A 22,552-nucleotide genomic window follows, 5' to 3' on the forward strand; every position below is an offset into this window, starting at 1 on the left:
GCAATAGTATAATACCAAAATGTGGGAGTATCTATGTGTCTAACAGTAAGGGGTAAGTTAAATAAATGCTGCTATTTTTGATCCTGGGTAGCCATGAAAAGTCACATTTTTGAAGAGTATTTATTGGCCACAATATAAAGTTAAACGGCAGAAAGCAGTATATGCAACTGACTAGGAAACAATGCATGTTCATATTTGGTGCTGAGAAGTCAGGAAGATTGCCTCTTGTATGCTGCACACGTGAGGAGGTTAAGAGTAGTTATGTCTGGCTGGTAGGATAGCAAGTGATTGTTAATTACTTCATATTTCATATTATAATTTTGAGTACACATATTAGTTTCCTGTAGCTGCTGTAATAAATCACCACAAACTTAGTGGCTTAAACAAAAAAAATTTCTTCTCTCCCAGTTCAGGAGCCCAGATTGGGGGTGGAGGGGTGCTGGGGCGGGGCATGGCCTGGAAGTGCTCACCTCTTCCAGCTTTCAGTAGGTGCCAGCACTCCTATCTCTGCCTCTGTGATGGCCTTTTCCTCTTCCCTTCTGTCTGTGTCAGAGCTCCCTCTGCCTCCCTCTTATAAGGATAGCTGTGATTGCATTTAGGGCCCATTGGGTTAATCCAGGATCATCTCATCTCAAAACCTTTAACTGAATTACATCTGCAAAGACTTCTTTCCTAAGTAAAGTAAGGTGGATAGGTTCCAGAGATTTGGACCTGATATCTTTGAGAGCAACTCTTCAGCCTACTATATTACATTTTATTTTTATCATATAAAAAGTTCATTTTAGGAAAAATTCAGTTTTGGTCCTATTGATTGATTCAGTTGGAATCATTACACCCAAGAGGAAAGTTAGGATTCTGGATTTTTAGAGAAGGCAATTTAGAGAGGTGTTTAATTTTAGAGTGAGTTCATATTGAAATAACTTCTTTGTGGATCAGTCTTCCTCATTTAACTGTAAGCTTCCTGAGCACAGAAACAGTGTTCGTTTTGTTCCTTGTTGTGTTTCCTTTCCCGGCTCTCCAGATGCTGGAAGATGTTTACCTAGTGAGCCTTTGCTGACAGGTTTGTGGACCCACACACAGAATTTGAAATGTCCCTTGGGGTAGGGTGGGCTACTAGTGTGCGGCACAAGGCAAAAGCAGGTTGGCTGGGAGCTCAAGAGAGCTGCAGGGGTGGGCAGCGGCCAGCTGCTCTTTGTTTGCCTTGGACTCCCCCAGCTTTAATGCTAAAAGTCCTGTGCCCCAGGAAACCCCTAATCTCAGGCAAACCAGGATGGTGGGAAATTGCAGATGGACCAGGTCCCGTAATTCAAGCGGGGGCGCAGGGCTATGAGAGCACCTGACTCCTGGGGTGCCACAGGGACCAGGTTCCATCACTCACCACTGACGAAAGCCAAAGGCAGAGATGTGAGTGGTGGTGTGACAAGACAGGAATGTCTTTCAGTGAGGCCAACACTGGGGAGACAGCGGACTAGCATCTCCAAGACCACCTCCAAAGCCCTGAAGATGCTTTCCAGGTTTCTATAAGGAAAACTGGGGGCAAAGGTGGGTGGGTACATGCAGGTGGGCGGTGAAGGTCCAACAGATCTTTGTCTCAGGGTCAGTCACATGGAGTCTTGCTGGTTCAGGGCGGTCCTTATGGCTTGAGGGGTAAGTTCATTCCCCTCAGGGGATGCTTTGCCCACAGGGTCTTTTGCCCGAGTTAAGAGATAAGCCAGAAAGAACTTAATCAACTGAAAGTTTGAGACCAGATGGAAGTAGTTGAAGTTCTCTGTCACAGTCGGGCTTGTTCCACGTGTGTGACGAAGTTGGAAAGGTCTAAGGACTATCTGGAAGGACACACACAGGTTGCCTCTGGAGACAACCCCTGAAGGTCTGCAGTAGGCAGAACACTGACTTTCTTCTGTGTATTCCTTTGAATGCTTTTGTTTTTTAAATAATGGGCATTAGACTTAAAATGCCCATTTAAAATAATAGGCATTGGACTTTTTAGTCTACTAGTTTAAAATAATTGGCTAAGTTGTAGCTGGGGCGCAACTGAAAAGGAGAGGCGTGGGTTGTTTTTCTCCCCTGGTGACAGGGCTGCCGAGGTAGCAGGACTTGAGCTCTGAGGGTGACGGCAGCATTCAGGTGAACAGATAAAACAAGAGCGAGGGGCCACCAGAAGGAACAAGAGTCCAGTCTTGGACCAAGTCCTCAAAGGGCAGGAAGCCGGTCTTATTGATACTGATTGTAAGAGAATGAATAGTCACAGATTCGTCCTAGGTCTTTTAAGATTTAACTCATAGCCAGATTAGCTTGGCAAAAGTTGAGTGAAATTCTCTTCAAGGCAAAAAATTGGGGTAGGCAAAGCTTCAACTCCCCTCCCCCAATTCCCTGATGATAGGTTCAGCCAACCTAATAGGGGAACAGAGAGGGAAAAATGAGTTTGTAGGACTGGACCCCTCCAGGAGAAATTACGGGGATCCAGAGGGCTTCTGAATAGGAAGGCGAGAGGCTGTGAACAATGAAATAAACAAGAATCCCAAATGGGACCTGCAGGCATCAGGGGGAGGACCCGCCCAGCCTCTCAGAACAAAGATGACTAACAGCTTCCTAAAATATCAAAGAAACTTTCCATGAGGGCTCTTAAATTGACCTGCACCTTTGTTCCCCAGACACATTTTTTGAAAATGGGGGGCACTGTACAAAGTTTGCTGAGAGGAAGAGAGGCTTCCCACCCTTCCCCCTTTGCAGAATAGAATGCAGGAGGGTCCACATATTCCATAGCCCCTCCTTCCTTGGGAGCTTCTCTCTGCTGGCTCCCCTTATGAGTTCCTCAGAAAGGAAGCCGGGGTGTCCGGGTTCCTACTCCAGGCCCCATTCTTTTTTTTTTTTTTACTATTTTTTTTTATTTTTAATTTTTAATTTTTTCAGCAGAACAGTATTCATTATTTTTGCACCACACCCAGTGCTCCATGCAATCCGTGCCATCTACAATACCCACCACCTGGTGCCCCCAACCTCCCACCCCCCCACCCCTTCAAAATTCTCAGATCGTTTTTCAGAGTCCATAGTCTCTCATGGTTCACCTCCCCTTCCAATTTCCCTCAACTCCCTTCTCCTCTCCATCTCCCCTTGTCCTCCATGCTATTTGTTATGCTCCACAAATAAGTGAAACCATATGATAATTGACTCTCTCTGCTTGACTTATTTCACTCAGCATAATCTCTTCCAGTCCCGTCCATGTTGCTACAAAACTTGGGTATTCATCCTTTCTTTTTTTCTTTTTCTTTTTTTTTTTTTTTTACAGCTTTATAAACATATATTTTTATCCCCAGGGGTACAGGTCTGCGAATCGCCAGGTTTACACACTTCACAGCACTCACCATAGCACATACCCTCCCCAATATCCATAACCCCACCCCCCTCTCCCAACCCCCTCCCCCCATCAACCCTCAGTTTGTTTTGTGAGATTAAGAGTCACTTATGGTTTGTCTCCCTCCCAATCCCATCTTGTTTCATTTACTCTTCTCCTACCCCCTCAACCCCCCATGTTGCATCTCCTCTCCCTCATATCAGGGAGATCATATGATAGTTGTCTTTCTCCGATTGACTTATTTCGCTAAGCATGATACCCTCTAGTTCCATCCACGTCGTCGCAAATGGCAAGATTTCATTTCTTTTGATGGCTGCATAGTATTCCATTGTGTATATATACCACATCTTCTTTATCCATTCGTCTGTAGATGGACATCTAGGTTCTTACCATAGTTTGGCTATTGTAGACATTGCTGCTATAAACATTCGGGTGCACGTGCCCCTTCGGATCACTACGTTTGTATCTTTAGGGTAAATACCCAGCAGTGCAATTGCTGGGTCATAGGGTAGTTCTATTTTCAACATTTTGAGGAACCTCCATGCTGTTTTCCAGAGTGGTTGCACCAGCTTGCATTCCCACCAACAGTGTAGGAGGGTTCCCCTTTCTCCACATCCTCGCCAGCATCTGTCATTTCCTGACTTGTTAATTTTAGCCATTCTGACTGGTGTGAGGTGATATCTCATGGAGGTTTTGATTTGTATTTCCCTGATGCCGAGTGATATGGAGCACTTTTTCATGTGTCTGTTGGCCATCTGGATGTCTTCTTTGCAGAAATGTCTGCTCATGTCCTGATTGGATTATTTGTTCTTTGGGTGTTGAGTTTGCTAAGTTCTTTATAGATTTTGGACACTAGCCCTTTATCTGATATGTCATTTGCAAATATCTTCTCCCATTCTGTCAGTTGTCTTTTGGTTTTGTTAACTGTTTCCTTTGCTGTGCAAAAGCTTTTGATCTTGATGAAATCCCAAAAGTTCATTTTTGCCCTTGCTTCCCTTGCCTTTGGTGATGTTCCTAGGAAGATGTTGCTGCGGCTGAGGTCGAAGAGGTTGCTGCCTGTGTTCTCCTCAAGGATTTTGATGGATTCCTTTCTCACATTGAGATCCTTCATCCATTTTGAGTCTATTTTCGTGTGTGGTGTAAGGAAATGGTCCAATTTCATTTTTCTGCATGTGGCTGTCCAATTTTCCCAACACCATTTATTGAAGAGGCTGTCTTTTTTCCATTGGACATTCTTTCCTGCTTTGTCGAAGATGAGTTGACCATAGAGTTGAGGGTCCATTTCTGGGCTCTCTATTCTATTCCATTGATCTATGTGTCTGTTTTTGTGCCAGTACCATGCTGTCTTGATGATGACAGCTTTGTAATAGAGCTTGAAGTCCGGAACTGTGATGCCACCGACTTTGGCTTTCTTTTTCAATATTCCTTTGGCTATTCGAGGTCTTTTCTGGTTCCATATAAATTTTAGGATTATTTGTTCCATTTCTTTGAAAAAAATGGATGGTACTTTGATAGGAATTGCATTAAATGTGTAGATTGCTTTAGGTAACATAGACATTTTCACAATATTTATTCTTCCAATCCAGGAGCATGGAACATTTTTCCATTTCTTTGTGTCTTCCTCAATTTCTTTCATGAGTACTTTATAGTTTTCTGAGTATAGATTCTTAGTCTCTTTGGTTAGGTTTATTCCTAGGTATCTTATAGTTTTGGGTGCAATTGTAAATGGGATGGACTCCTTAATTTCTCTTTCTTCTGTCTTGTTGTTGGTGTAGAGAAATGCAACTGATTTCTGTGCATTGATTTTATATCCTGACACTTTACTGAATTCCTGTACAAGTTCTAGCAGTTTTGGAGTGGAGTCTTTTGGGTTTTCCACATAGAGTATCATATCATCTGCGAAGAGTGATAGTTTGACTTCTTCTTTGCCGATTTGGATGCCTTTAATTTCCTTTTGTTGTCTGATTGCTGAGGCTAGGACTTCTAGTACTATGTTGAATAGCAGTGGTGATAATGGACATCCCTGCCGTGTTCCTGACCTTAGCGGAAAAGCTTTCAGTTTCTCTCCATTGAGAATGATATTTGTGGTGGGTTTTTCATAGATGGCTTTGATAATATTGAGGTATGTGCCGTCTATCCCTACACTTTGAAGAGTTTTGATCAGGAAGGGATGCTGTACTTTGTCAAATGCTTTTTCAGCATCTATGGAGAGTATCATATGGTTCTTGTTCTTTCTTTTATTAATGTGTTGTATCACATTGATTGATTTGCGGATGTTGAACCAACCTTGCAGCCCTGGAATAAATCCCACTTGGTCGTGGTGAATAATCCTTTTAATGTACTGTTGAAACCAGGCCCCATTCTTGTTCATACCCTCTATCTCCCTCATAGCTCCAAAATGGAGGGTTGCAACAGAGCTCACGCTTATGCTGGTTCTAGTCTCAGGCTTGCACCCCGACCTGAAGACTGGGACACTGTGACCCTCCCAGTGCCTCATTTCTCCCACCAATGCTTAGGAAACAAAAACTCAAATTTTTCCATGTGGAGAATTTTGATAGCATTTTAAAAAAATCAGTTGGTGTCTGTGTATGTTTTATTTCAATTAAATTAAAAGGGGAGGGGAGAGAAGAAAGGTTTAAAAAAAGGGGGGGTGGACAGAGCCCTGGCACGATGTCCCACTTAGATGGAGTATAACAAAGCTGACAAATATGAAGGGAGTGCTCTGTGGGTGCCAGGCACTCTGAGTGCTAGGACTCATCACACCCCTGCACCTGCAGAGCTTACGTCTAGTGTAGGAGACTGACAATAAGCAATAGACCTAATCACTAAGTACGGGCTACCGTCTCTTGGTAATGGTGGCGTGCGCTGTGGGAAACAATGGAGACAAGTCAGGCAATTGGGAAGTCTAGGCTCGGGCGGCACTCAGGACGTCTTCTCTAAGCTAGAGCAGAATAGACACTGCATGTGTGGCCTAGAATAGGGCTGGGCATAACAGAGAGTGCCCAAGTCAAGTTCCTTCTTCTTTTCTGTGCCTAAGAATTCTCACTACCAAGAGTATGAGCTTCAGCCTTTGCACATAAGCCAAAGATGACAGCTGAAGCCTGAGCAGAGGTAAACGATATGAGAAAACCATACCACACTTAGGATTTTCTTTCTGGTTGAAATGGAGAGGGCAGTATTTCTCAAAGTACAGAATGTATTTCCCAATTTGACTTTGCCTTATGTACAAAATGTAAAGCAAGTTTCTGGCACTGGGAGGAAATTCAAGACTGTGTAAGTCACATCTGCTTGTGAATTCAGGGCCGTTAAGGATTGACATGAGCTCAGGAGCTCTCTTTAAAATGTGTCTTGATCTAGGTGGGGTTACAATAGTATGTGCTTATGAAAGAATTCATGGGGCTACGGCTTAAGATTGGTATATTTTTACTGTCTGTAAAGTATACCTCAGTAAACAAAGAAAGATGTGATTACCATTGACCTTGGACCTAGGTACTACTCCCACACTGGCAGTTTGTGAGCCCTCGGCCACTGCACTGGAAGGGGCCCCCTTGAGCCTGGACACAGGCAGGACAACTTCTCAGGACAGGACACCAGGCATCTGCCCAGGAACATCTACACTCTGCGGACATTCTGGGCAAGTCTGTGCTCACACTGCCTTTACGAATGCCCTTGGCTCTCCCTGAAGACCCTGAGCAGGTGGGAGTGATGCAGGCTGGCTGGGTCCTCGGGCCCAGAGTGGGGGAGTCCCACAGGACCAGTCAAGAAGGTCCTTGGCTTGTCACAGGATGGAAATCAAATGCAAGCCAAGAAGAAGTGAGAGTAGAGTTTGTTGAAGACATGGAGAGAATAGATATGGACAGAGAATTTTCTGGAAGACTCAGAAAGGAGAGAAGACTGACTCTTATCTTTGCTTGGGGCCTGAGGTTTTTGTTGAGGTGTGGTGCACGTATCCTCTCAGTAATCCGGGAATTAAAGACTCTGTAAGTCACTTATGCCTTGGAGCTGGGGGTCTTAATGAGTCAGTGGTCATGGAAACTCGTCATGACAACCCCCCCATCATTCCTTAGATTCATCCATTGTGCTGGAGATCATTAACTTCTCTTGCTTTGCAAGGTGGACATAATGTTTTCTGTTCTGTAACGTCTGTGTAAGGTGAGGGGTGTTGGTCCTAGCAAGAACAGAAGCAGGAAAAGGAACAAAGAGTTAAAACAAACAAACAAACAAAAAACAACAGCTTTTTTTCGTGGGATCCCTTTGGTTTCTCTGTCTCAGGAGAACAAATACCCACACAGGAATACCTCACCTCCAGGTGAGACCATCAGGTCTAGGGCACAAAGTTCTTACCCTGCTGAGGAGGCTCGTCTTCCCTCCTTCCTCACATCAGCATCTATGACAGTGGATGAGGCACTGAGTAGTGAGGTCACGGAATTGTGTCAGGCCAGACAGGAAGTGGCTGTTTGCACCCAAGAAGACCGCTGGCTGAGTCAACATAGAGACACCCTGTTATCCCCGTCCGTCTCTCCCTGTCTCTGTCTCTTCCTCTCTCCCAGTGTGAACCTCTGTCACTCTCTCTGCCACACCACACACCCAAGATTCTACACCTTTATCAGATACCTAACAACCTTTTGAGGCTACACAGAGACCCAAGCAATCCACACGCCCCCGTGTGCACTCACTGTTAGACACTTCGTATCACAAACCCTTGGATTTTAGTCATTGGTTTTAGTAGAAAAGCATGCCTCTTGGAAGGATGATCTCTAGGCCTGGTTGGGAGGCTGGAGTACCAGAAACCTAAATAAAGCCAGGAGACAAAGGGGGCGTCCATCCTCTCAAGCACTCACTGGGCTGCTTCACGTTCTTCTCCACAGGAGGCCGTGTCGCATTGCCCCGAAGAAGGCCAACTGGCCCGAATCCAAAATGTTATCCAGGAGCTTCCCCCATCCCATTATAGGTAAGAATTTTTGGTAAAAGATGTCTGCAGCCTCTCAAGGTGGTATAATACCAGAGATGCGGGCTGGTGTCGTAAGAGCGAGCAAGTTTAGTAGACAGTGACTTTCCTGTGGCATTTTGAGGTGGGTGAACAGGTCAACTTTTATCAGAGTGCATTGGTGCCTGCCCAGGGACATTGGCAGGAAGGGGCAGCCCATGTCTTTTTTATTTGTGGGGCCCCCCTTAGAGTCTCACAAGAAGTCATTATGATCACACGAGCCATCCTCACTGGCTGTGATATTCTAGGTTCTTACCCAGATTCATAGCATAAACACATCTGTGGGATCCAGGAGGGTCTTTAAATAGGGTTTGGCTGTAGCTCTTGAGCTTCTGGCTGACAATCTGTTTGCTCCTCAGTACCATCCCCCACATCATCCCATCCTTCCATTTTGTTCTCACAGTTTAGCCTCTCATCTTACCACCTTTCCCAGGGTTCTCTAAGCATCTTTTATAAGGGGGTAGATTTTGATGTGGTATAAGGAAGAAATTCCTACTAACAGATGTCATTCGTCCATGAGATGAGCTCTCTAACTAACAAGAACCAAGTTACCTATAGCTGGGAGAATTCCAGAAAGAGAAGAGTTAAGAGGCAGTTATAAGATTGTGCGGTGGCACTGGTGGCCTGGATAAAATGAGGCCCAGGGAGCTGTCTCTGGCTCTCCTGGGGCCTTGGCTGACTTCTGACAAAACCATTCCCCTTCTCCACCCTGAGCCAGCATGCCTAGGGCCAAGAAGATTATTTCCATCAATCTTGATACCTTCCTGATATTCCTCCAAAATTCACGAGATAGAAATATTTAGAATCTTTTAAATCCAAACTTAGAAATTATCTCCAGATGTTGGGCTTTACATAGGCACTAAAGTTTCTTACTTTGCTTTAAAAAAAAAAAAAAAAATGAACCGTTACAGGACCTTGGAATACCTGATTCGACACCTGGCCCACATTGCCTCCTTCAGCAGCAAGACCAACATGCACGCCAGGAACCTCGCCCTAGTGTGGGCACCAAACCTGCTCAGGTAACCGCTATACCCTAACCTTCTCACCACCCCTGTGAGCTCAAAGCAGCCACCGACTGAAATGAAGCCCCTTGAAGACAAAGCTGTAGCAAGTGGTCATTTGTAACACCTGTAAGTTAAGAGGATTATAATAACCTGAGCTCTTTGTCTGCCATCCTGGAAACTCTGGGTTCCAAAGGCATTTTCTGGCTACAACCAGCTTGTGGCTAAAGTTACGGGTTTGTGTGTTATAATTTCTTTTGTGTGTGTGTGTGTGTGTGTGTTATAATTTCTTGAAAAGGCCTTTCTTTCTTGTCTTGAGGGCTCATTGGCTTTTGTTGGTTTTGGCGGAGTCACCGTGTCAGAGGACTTCATAAATGATGACCTGACCCACGGAACAATTGGGTGGTGGGGGGAGGGAATGGAAGGAGATCCCATGAAGAAAAAAAAGCAATTCCTGTATATTCACAAATACAGTGTTTGTAGTCTAGCAATGTATGGTCCCTGGTAACTGTTTTCAAATTTGTTCAGTGTGTTTGGCATCACAGCCTTTGGGGAGTCCTTTTCATAGGTCTTAAATAGTTAAAACATTCTAGAGATTAACAAACTGTATACATTTAGGAAATGGAGCTTGTACAAAAGGCCCACTGGCTCCCCCTGACTGCTTTCCATTGGGGGGCAGACTCACTCACTGAATGTGTTTCATCCACGATTTAGGTCAAAAGAAATCGAAGCCACTGGGTGCAATGGAGACGCGGCTTTCCTTGCAGTTCGGGTCCAGCAGGTGGTGATTGAGTTCATCCTGAATCACGTGGATCAAATCTTTAACAACGGCACACCTTCGTCTTTGGAGCACAATGGTAATGGATTCTTCTGGCATACTCCGCACCAGGCAATCCTTCTTCCTTGCCTTAGTCATGGGACCCAAGAAGAAGTTAGGGCGGCCTTGCTTCTAGCCCTGAGCTTTGGCTGTGTGCGTGTGGGCTGACTACTCCATGTGTCAGCGTCTGGGGATCATGCACGTGTGTACATTGGTCTTAGTGCACCAAGATGTGTTCATGGGTGGCTGTGGTGTTTCTGAGCAGTTGCATGCATGACCTAGCCCTTGAACGGAGAGTTCTGTGCTGGAATAATCTATTGGTTTTAGTGAGTTATTAAACTCTCTGGGTTGTTATCAGCAGGTAACATTCTTCCCTCACCTTTACTTTCCTGATGGGATTTCAGAAGACCCTTATGTCTTCATCTTGGGTGTTATGAGTGGGTTAAGAGGCAGTATGGCTGTATGCACATGTATATGCAGAATGGTTCTCTTCACAAGCATTTCTTGAGTGCTTACTTTGTTCTACCACGCACCAGGCACTAGGCATACAAAAATGAGTGTGTATCTGTAGGTGTGCATATGCAGAGACTGGTCAGCACTGAAACCCTTTGTGGCCATGTTGGTGAGAAAGATACAGCTAATGGAGGCTGGATGTGAGAAGATGCAAGACTGTGGTTCCCAGTAGCTCTTGTAATGATCTAATGAACACGCTAGGAGTGAACTGGTTTCTGTTGCTGGAACTCCTGTAAGCTTGATTTGTCTAAATCAACTATCCAGCTGGTCAGGAAGCCTCGTAACTACAACTTGTGTGAGTTTTCCAGCATTAGCATATGTCACAATCCCCTGGGGGGCTGTTCAAACACAGATTACCGGACCTTATCCTCAGAACTTGTGATTCGGTGTGTCTGGGATGCTTCTGAGAATTTGTATTTCTGATGTGTTTTCAGGTGGGGTTGGTGCTGCTGGCCAGGGCCCACACTTGGGGAACCAGTGGTCTATGAGAACCCTATCTGCCAAATATTTGGGTTAGCTGATTAAAGCATTCTTTTCTCGTTTAGCTAATGTAGTTGGGAAAAATGAACATAACCATCAGAATAATCAATTGCAGCTAACATCCAATTTTGATTCCTGGTATATGTGCTCCCACCCTGACCCTGTCCTCTATGTGGTTTATAACCTTACTTTGAAAACATTTTTTATTGAAATAAAATTCACATAGCATAAAATTCACCATTTTAATCATTTAAAAATATACAGTTCGGTGGCTTTTAGTATTCACAGAATTGTGCAACCATCACCACCAATCTAATTTCAGAACATTGCATCACTCCAGAAAGAAACTCCATACACACCAAGCAGTCTCTGCACGTTTTTCCCTTCCCCCGAGACCCTGGCAACCACAAAGCTACTTTCTATTTCTAGGGATTTGCCTCCTCTGGACATTTTATGTAAATGGAATCATACAACATGTGGCCTTTTGTGACTGACTTCTTTCACTTAGCACATGTTCTCTGAGGTTGACCCACATTGTTACATATGTCAGTGTTTCCTCCCTTTTTACGGATGAATAATATATCTTCTGTTGTATGCCTGTACTACATTTTGTTTTTAGGATGAATAATATATCTTCTGTTGTATGCCTGTACTACATTTTGTTTACGCATTCGTCAGTTGATGGCCATTTGGGTTGTTTCTACTTTTTGGTTATTATGAATAATGCTGCTGTGAATACAAGTTTTTGTGTGAACACATGTTTTCGATTCTCTTGGTTACATACTGAGAGTGGCTAATGTTTCGTTTATTTTTATTTTAACTTTCCCACTAGAGAGAGAGTTTTTTTTATTGTAAGCTATAGAAATCCTTTTTGAAGGTAGGTGAGAGGGTGCGTTCATTCAATCATCCTTTTGAATCAACCAGTAAGTTACTGGGGACTTATTCCATGCCAGGAACGATGGCAGGTGCTCCCCACATCATCTCATTGGCTTATCACAAGAAGTTGTCACGGACCTTATTTTATATGGGAAGAACCAGAGGACCAGAAAAGCTTAGTAACTGCCCCAAGTCGTACAACTAGTAACTTTGAGACTGAACATGGAACCTAATTTTTCAGCCCATGGCTCTTTCCTCAGCTCTATGCTGCCTTTATGAAGAGAAAAAAAAAATAGAAAAATAGACCAGTAAACCATTGTGAAGAACTAATGACTTTTGGGAACTGTTCTTCCCGAAAGCAAATCCTATCTGTGACAGTTAGTGTTAAAGCCGTTCCTGATTCTAACCTGAAAATGCCTGCTCTCTTTGTGACCATTGCCTTGATCATCTCTTGTACTGTATACGGAAATCCAGTTGCCTCGTGAGCCTTTAACTCTTGATGGCCTCTAATGCTTATTATTCAATGCATTTCATTTAAATGTTGTCATGAACTCGTATTGACTTTGGTAAGATAGCACAGTTAATGTTTACACAAAATGGAAGAAGCCATACCCTCTGGAATTTTAAATTTGGGATTAGGGTTCTGTTTCAAATTGGAAAGATTTTAGTAGTCACAGAATCCAATACTTTTGTTTAATGAATAAGAGCAAGGAGGCAAGACAGATTGTGATGTACCCAAGATTTATTAAAACATAAATATGCATCGAGCAACTTCTAAGTGCCAGGCACTAGTCCACACACTGGGGACCATGAGTGTACATACAAAATGGCAATGATCCTGCCCTGCAGAAAACTATGGTCTAGTTGGGAAGGAAGGCAAATAAATACATTATCACTTCGAAGACAAGAAATAGCATGCAGAAAACACAGCAGGTTAGTGCAATGGTCAATGATTTGGTGGTGTTACTTTGGTACAGAGTGGCCATGATCTCTGAAGATGTGATCTTTGATCTGAGACCTTATGATAAGAGGATCTGAGGGATGAATGTTCCAAACACAGAGAACAGAGATTATAAAATCTCTGAAGAGGACAGGGGATCCGTACAGAAAGTAGGCCAGGTGGCTAGAGACAGTGGGGTCTCCAAAGTGGGGTGCCCCACCCTAGGGGGCACCAAAGACCGAGGTACCAAACCATAGATGTTGGAAGAAACTATTAGCATTTCTTTCTCATTTCTTTCTATTGTATATTTTGTAATTTCTATGATTTTTTATGTTTTCTGTTATAAATAACACTAATATGGTGACATATATATAGAATTTATAATGAGAGTATACAATCAAAAATTTTTACTGTATATTTTTGTAGCCCACTGGATCAGTGGGCAAAGAGGAGAGGGAAACCTGATGGAAGGTCCTTGTAGGTCAAGCTAAGAATTTGGTTTGTTCTCAGTGCCATGGGAGATTATCTGAGGATTTTGAGCAGGGAGTACAGGGTCTGAGCATTCTGACAATGGTATGAAGGAGAGATGGAAAGGCAGCAAGTCTGGAAGTAGGAAGACTAGTGAAGGAGCAATGGCCAAAATCAGGTGGGCAATCATGGTGGCCTGGGCTAGCATGTTAGCAGTAGACAGAAGGAAGGTAGCTGGATTTGGGATGCATTTTGGAGGTAAGAGTCATAGGACTTGCTTATAGTCTGGATGTGGGAGGAGGTGGTGCATCAAAAAAAAAAAAAAAAAAGGAATGAATGAGAAAGAACTCCTCCAGGTTTTGGCTGGGTGGTCCATGGTGCCATTGACTGACATGGCAAAGATGGGAGGGGTAGCAGTTTAGAGGTGAAGAGCAGCCATCACAAGCTCTGTGATGAAATGGTAAGTTAGAGATGCTTGTTAAACATCAGAGCAGAGACAGTGAGCAGGCCTTAGGACACTGCGGCCTGAAACTAGGGGTAGGTGTTAAACCAGCTGAGGTCTCCCGACCTGCAGTGTAGGTTCTTCCCATTAATCCGGTTGCTCCCAGAGTGACTGAATTTTTCTTTTTTTAAACATTTTATTTATTTATTTGACAGAGATCACAAGTAGGCAGAGAAGCAGGCAGAGAGAGAGAGGAGGAAGCAGGCTCCCCACCAAGCAAAGAGCCTGGTGCGGGGCTCCATCCCAGGACCCTGGGACCATGACCTGAGCCAAAGGCAGAGGCCCCAACCCACTGAGCCACCCAGGTGCCCCGTGACTGAATTTTTTAAGTAAATAAATAATTAACAAATCATAAATAATCTAGAATGCAAATATTAAGAGAATATAGAATTTAAATATTTTAACCTCCTTGGGGTTAAGTTGGAAAACTGTGCTAATGTTGGAAACTTTACTGAAAAGAAGTTTTTAGGATCACGGATTTACTTAATTGCAGTCCCATGGAATGACTGCCATGCTCTCCTGCCTGGAAGAACCCCGGTATTGCACACCGTCTCTGTTTCCACGAGGCCCTTGTTCAGTGGTTTTACTTCTCTCCTCCCAGAAAAGGTCATGCTCTGCAAAGAGGAATAGTCCTGCCAAGGTGCTTTCTGAACATTAGGTGGGTCCTATACCGAAAAAGATTGATTCTCAGTTGGTCCAAGTTATCTTTGAGTCTCTTGACACCTTCTAAAGTTGCAGAAAACTGGCAAGGTTGCCAAAGACTACACAGAGGCCAATTTGGACCTCCCTTTCTTTTACTTAGATCAAGGTTTCTCAGTCTTGGCAGTAATGATATTTTGTGCTGGGTAGTACTTTTTTGGTTTTTTGTTTGTTTGTGTTTGTGGTTGGGTTTTTTTTTTTTCCTTTTTTATTTTTCCATACTGGACATCCCTGTTTCGTGCTCATAGCCCACCAGTGAGGAGGTTGGTTCAGGGCTGCCCGCTCCTCTGGCATGGGTCCACTATGAGAGGCCCACAGAGGAGGGCCTGCCATTAGTGCCTGCCCATGTGCTAGTACCTGGTAGTTCTTGTTGTGGGGCCGTACTGTGCATTGTAGGATGGTTAGCAGCGTCCTTGGCCTCTACCCACTAGATGCCAGTAGTACTCCCACACATGCTTATGACAACCAAAAATGTCTCCAGACATTGCTAAATGTCCCTGGGAAAGAGGTGGGGGCTGCAAAATTGCCCCAAGTTGAGAACAAATGACTTGGAGAAAAGAGATGACCCTGGATACCATTGATCTATCATCATCACTTCTATTTCTTTAAACAAAAAAATAAAAACAAAAACAAAAAATAAACAACCCCCCCCCAAACCATAGATAGAAAAGATTAGTTTGCATACATTTAAAACCGCTGAGTAGTGAGTAAAAAGCAAGCTATCTTTTAGGGAATAGTAGGGGCTATAAAATGTCTTTTCACTGCAGGAATATAAACCTTCCTGATCTAGGGAAAGTATAGGCTCCCACATTAAATCACCTTGGAGTGTGGGTTGCGCAGCTACGGAGAGCAGGAAAGGTCCCCTGCATTGTTTTAGGCTGGTGAGGTCATGTCTATGGCCCGAGGTACATTCCCACCTGGCCAAAGTCCTAGGCAGCTGAGGGTTGTGGTGGGGGGGCGGGGTGGGAGGAATGGAGAGGGTGGTTGGGTTATGGGCATTGGGGAGGGTATGTACTACGGTGAGTGCTGTGAAGTGTGTAAGCCTGACAATTAACAGACCTGTACCCCTGGGGCAAATAATACATTATATGTCAATTAAAAATTTTTTTTTTTAATTTTTTAAGTAAAAAACAAAACAAAACAAGAAAGTACTAGGCAGTAAATGTTCAATAAATGTTTGTCCTATGAAGGAAGGAAGGGAGCAAGCAAGCAGGATCCCTCTCTGAAAGGTACAAGTGCAGGTTTCCTCCTGAAGCCCTACATGTCTGCTGGCTGGCTGGCCATGAGGTTGTCGGTTTCCTATGTGCAACCTCTGCCCCCAACCCCCAAAGCCCCCAGAAGCCTCCTGTCGGGATCAGGAATGGAGGCACTGTGGGTGCGGAATCTGGCTACACCTGATGCACAGGCCTCCTTCCACGACTGAGCTCTTTTCTCTTTTGTACAGAAAACCCGCCCATCACAAAGAGCCTGACCTTGCCAGTCCTCTCCTTGCCCATGAAGCTGGTGAGCCTGGAGGAAGCTCAGGCCAGGAGCCTGGCTACTAACCATCCTGCTCGGAAGGAAAGGAGGGAGAATAGCTTGCCTGAAATTGTCCCTCCCATGGGCACCCTCTTCCACACTGTTCTTGAGTTACCAGACAACAAGTAAGCAGCGTTCTCTTAAATTCTGGGGAACATTTGGGTGGAGGGGGAAAGAGGAAGTAGTTATATAGTCTCAAGGTCACAATGGCAGCATGGGTTGGGGGTACGGGCTGGGTCGGGGTATGAGAGAACATCTCCGAAGAGAAGGGAGCTGCCTCCACAGCTCTCTCCCACTGGTGATTAATGTCTTCCCTCCCTGCCCCCAAGTTATCAAGACCAGCTCTCCTACCGGAGATCCCTAAGTATCATGATGGGGGTGGGGCCAAAGGGGTCAAGAGTTATGACTAAAATCCCTTACTCCTTCATTTACACAAAACAGTCTTGACATTTTTGGAAGGAAGTTTGCTATCAACAACTTGGTCCCCTCCCCCTATCCTCCACCTCCAGGTGACAGTATAAAAGCCATAGAGATGAATGGAGCATAACCTGACAAGGAGTGCCACTCTAGACTGAGAGCTCTGGGCAGGTGGCGCTTGGGGACATATTTGTCTGGCTTCTGTTCCTCCGTCCATACCTGTCAGAGCCCTCCTTCTCCTCCAAAACCAAACCAAACATCAATTTTATTCATAGGATATTTTCTTTCTTCATTGCTTCCTCTGTTGGAACCCTGATCTCCAACTGCCCCTTTCCCTTTTCAGCTTCACACCGCGCTTTAAAAAGCTGGCAGTGATTGAAGCACGAGTCCCAAACTCTAGGCAGACAGTAGGTAGAGGGGCTAAAAGGCAACCTTTTCATGGGAGACTGTCATCCTCAATGTTTAGTCATCAAGGTATGAAAAGAGGCACCTCAGTCTTCTTGTCAGCATGATCTCCAGGATGGTGGGGCTGTTTCCCTTTGGGGAGAGAGGAGTGATGCCACTTTACCCAGCAGGAGGGGTGTCTGTCACAGCGCATTATAGGAATGGCACACCTAGACCTCACCTGGCGAGAAACCCCTCCATTTCCTGAAGTACATGGATCATGCTCTCTCTAGACTGAGCCCCATTGCTTCATTCCCTAAATCCCTGGAGAATAAGACTTCTACCCAGGGATCAGGAAGAAGAGTACCCCAGGGAGACCATCAAATGTGTTTTCTCTGTGCCTTCACCACACGTGTGGTGTACCCCAACGTACGCAAGCCTATAAAATAACATCCCAGGCCAAGTGCTTGGAAAAAAACTGGGCCAGATTCAAAAGAAACCACCAAGCATTGCAGGTCTATCTCTGATTGATTATGAAAACATGCTGGGCTTGAGATCTGGATGTTCTATGAAAATCCTGTGGAGGAACCCACAGACTGAGGGTTTCATTCTGGAACTTCATATGAAGTCTGATAGCTGGGTGAGCCAGAGTAAGGCAGGGCCTCTAGGGTGACCTCTGGTAGCTCCAGGCTCCCCTGACCCAGTCTAGCACTCTCCTTTTCTTGCCTTCTGCTGAGGCAGCCTGGCAAGAGGCATCAGGGAAACAAGAGTGAAGCCCTAATTATCCCCTGCTTTTCTCTGCAGTGATGTCCCACCACACCCAGCAGCCTGACTCTCCCAGGCCAGACTCTTTCCCACGTCACTTTCTTATCCGCCCCTTTTTCAGTCCATGGAAGTCTTCGCCAGCCCGTCCCTCCCTATGGATGACCAAGCAGGATGTCCAAAGTGCAGGGGGCATAACAGCACTGAGTTCTTTGATCTTAAACTCCTGCAAAAAATAGGTGTCTTTTGAAGCCCAGGACTGTGGTGCTTACGAGAATTCCTACCAAAATTCCCAGAACCGTGTGCTTGCTTGTGACCTCCGAATCTCCTGCCCATCCTGCCTCTATCTGCCCTCATGCCTGCCTTTAAAAGCACAACTTTGCCCCTTCCCCTGAGGAATATGAAAGCCCAGCTTGGTCGTCCAAGGCAACCCCAAACAGGGTCAGACTCGGGCTCAAACTGAATTTTAGAGAGGAATTTCCTGAAATGCCAGAGCCATTCATAACCAAGAACATGACTGGGGTATTCCTTCTCAATTTAGAGGTCCCACTGAAATGACCAGTCACCGAACTAACCCTTTATTATGGCTTGGCTCTTTTAGAAGAAAGCTCTCCAGTAAATCAAAGAAGTGGAAATCAATATTTAACCTGGGACGTTCTGGATCAGACTCCAAATCAAAGCTGAGTAGAAATGGGAGTGTATTTGTGAGAGGACAGAGGCTCTCAGGTAAGAATCACTAGCAGTTTTATGAGATATATATTTTATTTGAAAAACTGTTCAGTCGACCTCCCGCATAGGGAAAAACCCAGTTCTTCCCTACTGTTTCTTTCCCATGTGTCTCCTTACTACCTACACAGACTACCTCACTTCTGACACTCCTGGTCACCAAATGTGTGGAGGTTTTTCCTCACAGCAAGCAATTCTTTGCTACACCACTGGGTGGTCTACAACTTAGCTCAATTCTGACACGGTCGATCCAGAGACCGCAGCAGTTCCCACGGGTTAAGGGCTCCTTCCCACAAGACAGCCCCCACCTACACATTCACACATTTCAGGGGCCAGTCACAAGCCTAGTTGTTACCTGTGCTCCTGACCAACCAGCTGTAGATGGGAAGTTCTAAAGACCCCCTCATTGGGTTCTTTGCTAGAACAGTTCACAGAACCTAGGAAAACCCTTTATTATGTTGACCAGTTTATTGAAGGATATGCTGAAGGACACAGATGTACAGCCAGTGGAAGAGATATATGAGGTGAGGTCTGCGAAAGGCCTGAGCCCAGGAACTTCTGTCTTCTCCACAGAGTTGGGGTGCGTCACCCTCCTGGTGGGGATATATACTTATCTGGAGACTCTCTGAACCCCATACCATTGGGATTTTATGGAAGCTTGTCACATAGGCATAATCAATCATAAACTCCATTTTCAGCCCTTCTCCCTTCTCAAGAGAATAGGGGGTGAGGCTGAAAATTCCAAGTTTGCAATCATGGCTTGGTCTTTCTGGTGACCAGCCTCCATCCAGGAGCCCACCCACTAATGGACTCATTAGAACAAAGGACACTCCAATTACCCAGGAAGTTACAAGGGTTTTAGCAGCCCTGTGCTCCTTAAACGGGGACAGAGACCAATAGATTTTCTCTTTTACAAGTATTTATTTATGATATACATATGTATATCATAAATATATATGATATATATCATATGTATATATGTGATAAATAAATTTTTATAAAATGGAAAATAGATTTAATACTCTTTTTATATATATATATATTTATTTTTCCCCCCTATTCTGCTTCTTGGGTGGGCTTTGGTTTGATCATGTGAAACTCACTAGACCTGAAACATAAACTTAAAGATTAACTTAGGGAGTCTTTTTTTAAAAAAAATAATTTTCGATTTACAAAAAAAAAGTTGCAGAAATAGTACACAGAGAACCCTTGTAGCCTTCACACAGCTGCTTTTGATGTTCACCATAATACAACGATCCAAGCCAAAAAATTAACATCAGTATACTATTAAATAATTTACAGACCTTATTCATAATTGACCAATTGTCCAACTATTATCCTTTTTCTGGTCCAGGAATGTACACTGCATTCAATTGTCATGCCTCCTTCATCTCCTCTAGTCTAGGACATTTCCTCAGTGTTACTGACCATGACACTTGGGAAGAGTGCAGCCATTTATTTTGTAGATAGTATTTCAGCTTCGGTTTGTCTGACTTTTTTTCATGATTCAGTTGTGGTGATGAATGTGCCTGTCTCAGGGTGTCGTATCAGGAGGCACACGATGGTAATATCTTATTGCTTGTGATGTTAACTTTGATTACTTGCTTAAAGTGCTTGTCCATGTAAAGTTACTATTTTTTCCTTTCTAATTAACAAGTATATTGTGGGAGATATTTTGAGACTGTGAAAATATCCTGTTTCTCATCCCTGAATTTAAGCATCCATCATTGGTTCTTGTCTGCAAAAGTTATTGCTGTTATTTTTTTAAAGATTTTATTTATTTATTTGACACACAGAGAGAGAGAGAATACAAGCAAGGGGAGCAGCAGAGGGAGAGGGAGAGGCAGGCTCTCTGCTGAGCAGGGAGCCTGACTCGGAGCTCAATCCCAGGACCCTGGGATCATGACCTGAGCCGAAGGCAGACACTTAACTGACTGAGCCACCCAAGCACCCCAAAAGTTATTACTGTTATTGTAACAGTTAGTACTATGGTGTTTGCCAAATGGCCATTTTCTGTTTCCATCATGCCTTCTACATTTATTAATTAAACTCTACTATAAGGAAGATCTGTCTCTTCTCCCCCATGACTCATGCCGGGATTATAATTTTTAAATACAACTGTTGCCTTGTGGGAATGATATCTAAATAATGAATGGGAATGAGTGCAGGAAGGAACTGAGGGAATCACAGTACAATAAGGAATATAACCAATCCAGCTGAATACTGTCATAAAGGGAAGTCCAAAGAAATCTGTCATAATGACCTTTAGTGTGATAGACTGAAAGTCTGATTTTTTTTTTTAAATGGGGGCCAATAGTTATGAAAACAAGTTGTAAAAGTTAAATGTACAAATGCAATGAGCAAACCTTGATTTGAGTCCTTTGAGAAAGGGCTACAAATGATAATTTGGGGGACAGATAATTGTTACAGAATTATAAATTTTCATAGGGTTCTAATGGTTCTTAGGAGGCATATGATAAGTTTGAATTATTTAATTATTTGTTATAATTTTTTAATATTTTATTTATTTATTTGAGAGAGAGAGAGCACAAGCAGGGTGAGGGGCAGAGGAAGAAGCAGGCTTCCTGATGAGCGAGGAGCCTGATGTAGGGTTCGATCCCAGAATCCTGGGATCATGACCCAAGCCAAAGTCAGAGCCACCAGGTGCCAACTGAGCCACCCAGGTGCCCCCAAGGTTGAAGTATTGTGTCAAAATATTGAAACTCACTTTCATATGATTCAGCAAAATGTAAGCGAGTAAGTAGACAGAGAAACAGAGAAAGCAAGTATATGGCAAATATCAACTTGAGTAGTAAGTTTAGAGATCTTCAAATTCTGAATGTTTTTGTTTTTTGAAGATTTTATTTTGAGAGAGAGGGAGGGAGTGAACACATGAGTGGGGGAGGGGGAGAGGGAGAGGATCTCAAGCAAACACAGGGTACCATCCCATGACCTGGAGATCATGACCTGAGTGGAAACCAAAAGTTCAACTCTTTTTTTTTTTTTGACAGAGATGACAAGTAGGCAGAGATAGAGAGGGGACAAGCAGGCTCCCTGCTGAGCAGAGAGCCCGATGCGGGGCTCGATCCTAGGACCCTGAGATCATATCCTGAGCTGAAGGCAGAGGCTTTAACCACTGAGCCATCCAGGCACCCCACAAGAGTCCAACTCTTATCCGACTGTACCACCCAGGTGGCCCTGAAGTTTTTAGTAATAAAGATTTTGGAGAGAAATGAATGCTTATAGGAAAAATGAGTGAAAATATTTTGAAGGACTTTCCATGAAGCCAGTGGTAACTGTATGCCAAAGACAGATGTTAGAAATCTTCACATTTGGAGTGCCTGGGTGGCTTAGTCAGTTAAGCGTCTGCCTTCAGCTCAGGTCATGATCTCAGGGTCCTGGGATCGAGCCCCGAATCAGGCTTTCTGCTCAGCAGGGAGATACAGGGAGGGCTTCAGGGTTTAACACAGTGGCTCTGTCTCCATTTCCCTGTTTTCCTCAGCTCCTGGGTCAGCTTCATCCCCAGTCTGGCTTCTTTTTTTTTTTTTTTTAAAGATTTCATTTATTTATTTATTTGTTAGAGAGAGAGAGAGGGAACACAAGCAGGCAGAGCAGCAGGCAGAGGCAGAGAGAGAAGCAGGCTCCCCACCGATCAAGGAGCCCGATGCGGGACTCTATCCCAGGACTCTGGGATCACGACCCAAGCTGAAGGCAGTGGCCTAACCAACTGAGCCACCCAGGCGTCCCCCCAGTCTGGCTTCTTGGCTGCAACAAAGTGGCTATAGTACTTCTAGGCTTTCCCTTTGACTATCACTACATCCAGAAGGAGAAAAGACATTATTTCTGGTAGCTTGCTCCTCAGAGCAGGGACCCTTCTTTCCCCGCAGCCCCCATAGAAACAACCCCAATGCTACCCCATCTCGTTGCCTTCACTGGGTCATATGGATCAATCCCTACGGCCAAGGGGGCTTAGGCCTGGCTTCCTAAACCAATCCCCAGCATGAGGAATGGGGAGCCAAGAAGTACAAGGGCTCTGTGGGAAGGGGGAAGGGCACAGGATTCTGGGTAGGCATCTACGACATTCACTATATGAGGAAACAAGGCTTT

At 44.3% G+C, this 22,552-nt stretch overlaps 1 protein-coding gene across 1 annotated transcript in view; it reads left to right on the forward strand.

Moving 5' to 3' along the window:
* Window positions 1–22,552, forward strand: part of ARHGAP31 (Rho GTPase activating protein 31) — a 118,626-nt gene that overhangs the window by 71,309 nt on the left and 24,765 nt on the right. The window contains exons 4-8 of the mRNA XM_047725690.1: window positions 8,224–8,306; window positions 9,254–9,361; window positions 10,058–10,200; window positions 16,083–16,281; window positions 18,321–18,445. Of these exons, the coding sequence (XP_047581646.1) occupies window positions 8,224–8,306; window positions 9,254–9,361; window positions 10,058–10,200; window positions 16,083–16,281; window positions 18,321–18,445 (658 nt within the window). The remainder of the gene's footprint in view (window positions 1–8,223; window positions 8,307–9,253; window positions 9,362–10,057; window positions 10,201–16,082; window positions 16,282–18,320; window positions 18,446–22,552) is intronic.

This window comes from Lutra lutra, chromosome 1, assembly GCF_902655055.1.
Source record: "Lutra lutra chromosome 1, mLutLut1.2, whole genome shotgun sequence".
NCBI classification, from domain to species: Eukaryota; Metazoa; Chordata; class Mammalia; order Carnivora; family Mustelidae; genus Lutra; species Lutra lutra.